General features: G+C 30.7%; 1 protein-coding gene across 4 annotated transcripts; it reads right to left on the bottom strand.

Moving 5' to 3' along the window:
• Positions 1-2,465: 2,465 nt before the first annotated feature.
• On the bottom strand, positions 2,466-5,247 carry LOC7485082 (uncharacterized). Of its 4 annotated transcripts, none has more exons than XM_006369924.3 (2): positions 4,978-5,247; positions 2,466-4,019 (listed from the first exon to the last, which is right to left on the bottom strand). In XM_006369924.3, exon 2 carries the CDS (start codon positions 3,998-4,000, stop codon positions 2,702-2,704), a length of 1,299 nt encoding a protein of 432 aa, XP_006369986.1. In that variant the 5' UTR covers positions 4,001-4,019; positions 4,978-5,247; the 3' UTR covers positions 2,466-2,701. The 4 variants fall into 4 exon arrangements, with proteins under 4 accessions (XP_006369986.1, XP_024443276.1, XP_002298851.1 ...); XM_024587508.2 differs by having other exon boundaries at positions 4,867-5,211; XM_002298815.4 differs by lacking the exon at positions 4,978-5,247 and adding an exon at positions 4,569-4,843.
• Positions 5,248-9,730: the final 4,483 nt, after the last annotated feature.

The following is a 9,730-nucleotide window of genomic DNA, read 5'->3' as shown; positions in this document are numbered from 1 at the left end:
AATTAGGACAAAATTGTCGGAAAAAAAGTTTAAGGACCAAATTGAAAAAAAATTGTACAGCTCATCCACAATAATGTGTGAGAGGATGAACAATAAAGCCTTTCACAATGAAAAAATAATGCCTTTTAGAGTTATACTGATACGATCCAAGAAAGGTTGGACAAGGAAATTCAGATTTTAACGTAATTGTGCGTACCATCCAGTTTTACGAAAATAATCATAATTCTCAATCCGATTGTTGGATTATGCTAAACGTTTACCTAGAGTTTCCCGGCATATTGTTCTATGTTGGTGTAAAATTCATGTCAATCAAAGTTTAAGAAAGCCTTGTGATATAGGTTAGGATAGACTGTACGAGTTTTGTTATTTACTTCATTTTGACTTGTAACTTTCTATTTGACAAGGATCATTTTCCTTCAAAAATATGATAGCTTGTTTTGGAAATTTCTTAGTTCTACATGAATCTTTAATGGGCTGCAACATAATTTTTAAGTATAACAAAGATTCATTAATATTTCAAAATCCTTTTCTTATAAAAATTCCATATTCATCATAGCTAGTTACACAAAGAAAGAAGGGCTGATGATATTTAATGACAAATTAGTTAACTTATCTTGAGAAGTTTTCTAATCCTACAAGGAAGGTTAAAGGAAGACAACATGGGTTTCTATGTTCTAAGAGGATTCTTTAAAATTACAATTAATTATCCTAGACAAATAAGAAAATTAAAGGGGAAACAACTTGAGCAATTAATTTATTAACTTGTTTTGGACATCTAAAGGTAGCAACAAAGACCCTAATGTTTATAGAATGAGAATTTCGTTTATGACATTATTTAAATTAAAAAAAATATGTATGTTAGGTTATTTTATTTAATTGGTGCAACAACTTTAGTTGATGTGTTAGATTAGTTATTTTTATTATTTTCTTCATATTTGAACTTAGTTAACATACTTTGAGTATGAGTTTATTGTAAATTGGTAAATATTAACTCACAAGTTTTAAATCCATTAGAGTTACTAGTTGAACTATTATATAAAGTTTCTTTAGCTGAAATTTTCAGCAGGTATTAATTTATGAAATAAATTTATGTTTTACTTGCAGTAAACGTGTTCTTTACTATTACAAAGAAGAAAACATGACTTATCAAGATATAACTTATCTTATGACGTCAATTCACGAATTCCAATATTTTTTGTTCTTAGTTGCAAGTTAATTTTGAGAAAAGAATCTCAAACCTAATTTTTTGATTTTTAATTTTTTTTTTAAAATATCATCTTCGATGAGATTGCTTGACTCGCGTCATATATATATATATATATATATATATATATATATATATATATATATATATATATATATATATATATATATATATGTTGAAAAAATCAATAAAATAAATCATTTTTAAAAAAATAATATTGTTGTCAGCATATTATATAATTTGGAAGAAAAGCCAGTCTAGTTTCCCAGGGGTGGCCACACTAGCATTACTTGAAGTAAACGTGTTCTTTACTATTACAAAGAAGAAAACATGACTTATCAAGATATAACTTATCTTATGACGTCAATTCACGAATTCCAATATTTTTTGTTCTTAGTTGCAAGTTAATTTTGAGAAAAGAATCTCAAACCTAATTTTTTGATTTTTAATTTTTTTTTTTAAAATATCATCTTCGATGAGATTGCTTGACTCGCATCATATATATATATATATATATATATATATATATATATATATATATGTTGAAAAAATCAATAAAATAAATCATTTTTAAAAAAATAATATTGTTGTCAGCATATTATATAATTTGGAAGAAAAGCCAGTCTAGTTTCCCAGGGGTGGCCACACTAGCATTACTTGAAGTAAACGTGTTCTTTACTATTACAAAGAAGAAAACATGACTTATCAAGATATAACTTATCTTATGACGTCAATTCACGAATTCCAATATTTTTTGTTCTTAGTTGCAAGTTAATTTTGAGAAAAGAATCTCAAACCTAATTTTTTGATTTTTAATTTTTTTTTTTAAAATATCATCTTCGATGAGATTGCTTGACTCGCATCATATATATATATATATATATATATATATATATATATATATATATATATATGTTGAAAAAATCAATAAAATAAATCATTTTTAAAAAAATAATATTGTTGCCAGCATATTATATAATTTGGAAGAAAAGCCAGTCTAGTTTCCCAGGGGTGGCCACACTAGCATGGTCTTTGACTATGGGGTATGGAGATGAAGAAGAGAAGACAATCAGTGTGAATGTGATTGATATTTTTTAACCCAATTGTGCAAGCCGAAAGCAAAATCATGGATGCTTTAGCCCTAATTTGACTTTTCAACTAAGATCACCATGTATGTGACTTTGGGACCAATATGATTAGCTTATGATTTGGTGAGAATCAATTTCATAATAATTACGAGCTGAAGCAACATGGAGCAAAGTGAAAATAGAAGGGGAAATGTTCTTGTATACATACCATCAGCAGTTGCTATGAAACAAAGCTACTAAAGCTTACAAATTCATGATTTCCCCTTCTGCTAAACATATCTCAACGTACAGAAGGAAACAACACACTACATGATACATTATTATACTTCACTATTATATTAGTATTAGTCACCATGCTAAAGCCTAAAATCACCTGTGTGTTTTCCTCAGAACTAGGAGAACTCAAAGCTCAGAAGAAAGCCCGACTCCCATAAAACACACGGGAACTTGTGTTCTTTGATGCCTGCATTTTCTGATCGGAGCTTGAACTTCCTGAACTGGTTGGTCCACTATCAATGTCCAAAGGAAGCTTCATCTTGGCCAGTGACTCTGTGAATTGCTGCATGCTTTTCATGTACATGTCTACTATGTCTTGCTGAACCACTTTGGACTCCGGCTCAATGTTGACTGTAATAACAGGTTTTGCATTTTTCTCATTTGATGCTCCACCAGAGCAATCAGTCTCACCATCTCCGGCATTTGCACTCTCTCTCTCTTTATGGACCGAGACATGCTCCTGATTTGGTGTTTTTGAAGCTGCTGGGCTATCAGAGGTTTCTGAACTTGCAGCAGCGGAAGGTGAAGAAACACCATTAGTTGACACACTGCTTGGAGGAGAATCAAGCTTTGGAACTTGAGTTGGATCAGAAGTGGCGGCTGAAATGCTTTCCATAACATGAACTCCGATTTCTGAACCGAGATTATTTTCAGCATTAGAAATGGCCAAGCTCTCAGAGGCTTCAGAATCCAGGCTAGAACATGAAATTCCAAAATACTCTGAGATCATCATCTGGTTTTCATTCACAACCTTTGGATCCGGGAACTCAATCTTATCAAGTTCGCAAGGGAGTGATTCCTGTATCTCAGAATCCTGGATGGTTCCATTTGTAGCTAAAGCGGTGGGCATTGCTGGAATTTCCATTACCTCTGGTGAAGCTCCAACGTATGATAGAGACAATTGAACAAACCCTGCTGGAGAGTGGAACAAATCAGTTGAAGAAAGAGAGAACTCTTTCTCCAAATTCCCGTTATTGATTAGAACTTCAGACAACGGAACCAGAGCAAACCCTAACAGCTGATCCTCCAGATAATTCTTCACCCTACTCATCATGAATATCTCACATTTAAGGGAGGAATCAATAGTCTTAACATTGAGCTGCAGACGGTCGTTGAAGACAGGATTCCTCCCACCACCATTGATGATTTTGGTGGAGAATGTGTACTCAGGATCACTAGTCAAGCAAAACTTAGCATAAACATCTTGCTTGTGGTAAATGCATATGTTTTGGATGTCCCTAGCCTGGTGCACGTAAACCTCAACTATACCAATGAAGTCTTCTGGATGGCCAGCCACAGCCTCATGTCTGGGGAACTCAATTCCCTTGGATAAGTTGCCAGTACTCTGAACAGAACAATCAGATTTCTGCTTCTCTGGCTCAAAGACAACAGAGGTCTTGAATGGTGACACAACAGATTGAGGGGAATCCATAACTGCTTGAACAATAGACCTGGAAAGGCACAAAAATAATCAAAACTCAACCTTAAAATTAGAAAACAGAAGACCTATATTTGAAAAGACCGTAGATACTATGATTTTTAGTACTCTACATCCTGCAATAACAATCAATTCCAAAACTTATATCCCAAAATAAGAGATATTTGATATATTAAAACACCTTTTCTAACACCAAATCTGACCTAAAACAAAACACAAGTTCCCAAAATTCAGAGGCAAATGACAAAAGCAGGCCTTTCGCATGAACCAATTAGACCCAAGACAAGATACAGCCAACTATCAAAACTCAGAAGCAAGGCAAACAGCTGAAGCCCCTAGCTTGAGCTGATGTGAACATAAAAATTCTCAAACCCAAAAGACAACCCTAAACTTCAACAGGAACAACTTCAGAACCCCAAACCCAACCTTAAAATTAACAAAATCTAAGTCGATTTAACTTATAATCATCAAAACCCATAAACCAAAAAGCCCCCACAAATGAGACCTTGCACATGGACTACTAAAAAAAAACAGAAACCCTACTAAGAACCAATAAACAAACCTAGAAACCAAAATCCAGAAAGAGCAGCAGTCAGTCCCAACTCTCAAAGACCCAAAAGCCAAAAACCGTGAAAAATGAGAATTTGCAGTGGAACTACTGCTATCTTGACTCCCTGAACTGAAAGTAATAAAGACCAATCAACAGTTATGCCACATAACCAGATTCCAATAAAGCTATCAACGTTTTCCACACGAAACTGGAATCCAAGAGAGTGAAACAGGGAAAGCAAGAAAAAAGCTCTCCCATTCAAAGCCAAAACAAGCCATGACAAACTAAAAGCCAAAGATAGCACAGTTACCTAGGTTCATCACCGCAAAATTCGAAAACAAAACCCACTAAACGAAACCCTTCTGAAAAGCCCGAGAAAGTAAGAAAAGAAACTAACAAGAAAATCAAATAAAAAACCCACCTTTAGCTTTAGCAACAAAGTCAAAATGAAGTGAGGGTGCAATGCAAGATATGGCCAAAACCCAGTTGATAATTCGAGGAGGTGCTTTTGGTTTTGCTGTTCAAGTGAAAGCTGGTGCTAATAATAAGCTAAGGATAAAATCTAGTACTATGATATTACTCTCTCTTTTCTTTTGGATGCTGATACATAAAGTACAAGGAAAAAAAAAAAAAAAAAACTCCAACAAAATACAATCTCCTTCTCAAACAGAAATTAACAATGCATCTCGCCGGGCTGCCCTTGAAGTTGGAGTTGTGTGTGTGTGTGTGTGTATATATATATATGCCATCTTATCTGATCAGTAGTAGTAGTAATACCAATACAGTCTCTCTCTCTCCTTTTACTTTTAAGATTTTAGAGATAATATTTAATAAGATTTTATAAATACGTTAAATTGGCCTGAAGGTGTACTTTAAAATTATATATATAAAAAATAAATTTAGATAACACACATTTTAGAAGGAGTGATTATTTTTGGTTCGGTTCAGTTTTTATAAAAAAAAAAATAACTAAATTAGTTTTTTTTAAAACCAAAACTGGTCGGTTTTGGTTAAATTATTTTAGAACAAAAACCAGTTCAAACTGACCGATTCCGGTTTGGTTCATTTTTCAATTTAGCTTGGTTTTTTCTGGTTTGGCTCGGTTTTTCGGTTTGGGTTCGATTCGGTTTTTTTATTTTCAGACATATAAAACCAAATTGAATTGGTTGATTTTTTAAAAATTCTAATCAGTTTAATTGATATTTTTCATGGTTTTATTTTTTCAATTATTTTTTTTTATTTTCTTAATTTAATCGATTTTTCAGCCCTAACAAACAATATATGAGAATGGATTTATCATCTTACAAAAAAGAAAAATACGGGTAGAATACACTGTAATTAGTACGCTGTAGAGAGACATCGCCCCACGCGTTGGCAAGAAAGGACCAATGACAAGAGAGATGAGTGCGTTTGTTTAGGTAGGGACAGATTCACACATACACACACAAGCCTTTTTACTGTTCCAACTGTTCACTTCTGTCATCTTGTCAGTCTGCGCTTTTTCTTTCTCTCTCTCCCTTTTTGACTTTTTTGCTCTCATCACAACGGTCTATCCTTCATGCCTGATTCTATAATAATTATTAATTCGGATACCACATCATTATTTTCTGAAGAGTTTAACGTCATGTTTAAATAGCTTTGTTGCTTTCATTATTCCCTGAATTTTAATTTAGGATTATTAATTAGAAGATTTAATTTAGGATTATTAATTAGAAGATTTTATTAAGTAGATTACGACCGGTGATTGTAGTTATTTTTTATAATGTATTTTATTTAAAAATATATTAAAATAATATTTTTTTATTTTAAAAAATTATTTTTGACTTCAACGCATCAAAATAATCTAAAAACACTAAAAATATATTAATTAAAAACAAAACAAAAAATAAAAAAAATTTAAATATTTTTAAATATGTTTTTGAAATGCAAAAAAAAAATAAAAATAGGGCATATTAATACAAGGTGTATGTTATTAATATCATTTTGAAAAACAAAATTAACATACAATTCATTCTCGATTATATTATCGAATAATTTGAATATCCTCGCCTTTGAAGTTTAATATCATTACTATAAATTAAAAGATTATTTGATTTCATTATAGCTTTACCGTGCAACTAAAAAAAAAAAAGATAGAGATGTGTTTTCCTATTCACACACATATATATTATACTTTAGATTTATTAACAATTTTTTTATTTCCTTGATTTTTAGAAACCTCGTAATAGTTTTATTTTGTGACTTTTTTAATCTCCATACGTAAAGTGCATTCTCGTTGATATTTGGTCCTTCACCATCTCTATGGAGAGAGAATGGCATAATTAAGAAGAGAGGAGGCAATGGAAATGGATTTTTCAACATTTATCCTCATTATTTCCTTATTTTTCTACCATTATTTTTGTAAAAGAATAATATATAACTATGCAACACATTTCGTTTTCATTTTAAAAGTCAATATTCTCTTAATAGAGATCATAAAACAACTCAAACTTTTCAAATCAAGAATAAATAATCTAATTATTTGAAAAAACTAGAGACTCTATCATAAGTACAAAAAAACCATATTCATAGTTCAATATTTTATTCTCTCTTCTTTCTCTTTTCTTTTCTTTTTCTCATTTTTTTTTAATTCTTGCCCCTTAAAGAGATGTAATATGAAAGATTAAAGCGAAATGATGTATCAAAGTAAAAAAAACATGCTCTAAATTTCATGAATTGAATTTGATGGTTTTTAACCTTAAACCCCAACATTAAAAAATTTTAAGGATCGATTGATCTAGTGTAAATCTTAGATGAACAAGATAAACTTATAAAACAATCACATATGAGCCTACGTTTTGATCCAAGCATACAAGACATATTAACACATCAGTATATAGGAAAATGAAAATCTCACTTCATGACTTTACTTTAAAACCCAAAAATAAGCCTTAAACCAATTAATCAAACATGCTTGTACTGACATACCAAAACTCTCAAGAACATAAAAGAAAGAAAATGGAAATACAAAACAAATATTTAGCCATACAATCCATTAAAAAATCAAAAGGCATTGTATTATTAATTCTAACATCTATTTTTTTTATTGATATTATCATGAACTTAGCTTTATGAACCCAACATTTCATCAAGAACAACATATAGTCGTATTTTGTTGAGAAACAAAAATAATCAAAAAACAATTTTCCACTAAACTAGACATCTAAACATGCTGGAATGCCTTTTAAACAACATTACTAACATTAAGTTTCAGCCTTAAAAAAAAAAAAAAAAACTATGCATTAAATGCTATCTTAAAAACACATATGTAGGTTTAAGATAACATTAGTTCAAACATGAATAAATGCATTTAAAGATAAGTTCTAGCAACTAAAACATAATAGTGTATAGACAATAAACAATCATACAAGAGTTTAAAAAGGCATTAAAAGAGGAGGGGGTGTGCCTATTGAGCTACACATCCTCATTAGAGATAGGTGTATACCTTGTAAATGCAATGATGTTTCTGTCCTTTTTTTTTATAGCTCATTGTTTCTTCTACCTCTATTTCCAGCTTTTCTGATCATTGATTTCGTGTGCCTTTCCTTTTTCCCTTTTTTGAACACTATTCTTTGGATTCTTCTCTCAATAACTCTGTAAACCCTTGATAAAATCCACAACGTTAGTAAAGGAATTATTATGTTAAATGGGTAAAGTAAATATTTAGATTATAGGGATGATGATAGATTTATGAATTTGAAATAAAATGTTTATGTATTAATGTTAAAAAAAATATAAAAATGGTTGGAAAATAAAAAATATAGAAACACGATTAAAAAACTAAATTGAAGTGATGTATGAGGAAAGACAAGTATTGGTGTATGATTTAATGAAATTTGAAATATCTCATGTTAAATTCAGTAAAAGTAAGTGGTGGAATTTGAGAAATATTACCCGGCAAATATAAAAGGTACAACGTGAGCTTGTAACCCAAAAATTGATGAACTGGTGCTAAATATAAAGCATGTTTATAAATTTGGGGTGAAAATATTTAGAAAAGTATTTTAGAAATTTTCAAATAAATTAATGTATGGTTTACGCGCGAATGACCTTGACCACTGATGCAACTATATTATTCAATAGTTTTCCCTATATTTATCTAGTATTTTGTTCATGTTTTATATATAAAATGCCTTGATAATTTTTGTTTTATGTTTTTAAGGCACTTTTAGATGTGAGATTCAAAAATGAGTAAATTAAAGATAAAATTCAGACCATGTTCCAACCTGTGTCAAACATTGACAGATTTGACATCTGATCGATGTTTTATGCAGAACTTGAGTTGTAAAGGTTGAAATGAAGTGATTCCAGTGGCAATAGAAAGTTAACATCCATACCTTTCTGTACATATATGGCAAGAAAATAAAAAAGAAAGAGGATGGAAATTTCAACCTCCAAAGACAAGTCTCACATTTTGTCAGTTTTGACTTTCGTCCATTCCGACTCAAATATCTTGAGTTAAAAAAGTCCATTTGATGCAAACTCAATTTTTTTATATTCCTGACTCAAATACCTATCAACCTACCAAATTTCAATAGAAATAGCTCATATAAGGGAGATATAAGTTTTCTAATACAACCTATAAATTCTGTCAGCGAACAGGTTTTGTGAAGAAACAAGTACAACTTGCTTAAATGTAGATTGTTTACCTTAGAAAAGACTATTTTTATATTTTTTGGAAGAATACAAATGGATTGGAGGGATGTGGGGATTAGGCTTTCCTATCAAATACAAAGAAAGAGAAAAAAAAGAGAGGAGGCGACCGGAAAAAAGAACACAACTTCACCCTTTTCTCCTATACCTGAAATTATATTCTCCTTTGTTCTATTCATTAGTTTTTCAATAGACATGCAAGGCTAAATCATTTTTCTTGGTTGAAAGGATATATAAACCTTCAAATTTTAAAAAAACTGTGAGATCTATTCTATCTATTCTTTTTAGTTTATATAATAAATATAAATGTTTTCCTATACTTATTTTCTATGATTATTTAGTTTGAATGTTAGAGCGGACTCTAAATTATTATTCTAAACCAATCTACTACTAAGTTTGCTATCAAAACCAGAGTTGCAATATTTGAACTTTTGAAGCAACTCAGTTTAATAATTATGATGGATCTATATTGTTAATTGTTG

Source organism: Populus trichocarpa, chromosome 1 (assembly GCF_000002775.5).
Source record: "Populus trichocarpa isolate Nisqually-1 chromosome 1, P.trichocarpa_v4.1, whole genome shotgun sequence".
In the NCBI taxonomy this organism is placed as follows: domain Eukaryota; kingdom Viridiplantae; phylum Streptophyta; class Magnoliopsida; order Malpighiales; family Salicaceae; genus Populus; species Populus trichocarpa.
Note: the sequence above shows the minus strand (reverse complement) of the source record. Positions and strands in the feature narration are given on the sequence as shown.

Excerpts from the sequence above, each read along its gene's own strand:
- LOC7485082 (XM_006369924.3), bottom strand. The coding sequence starts at position 4,000 with ATGGATTCCCCTCAATCTGTTGTGTCACCATTCAAGACCTCTGTTGTC.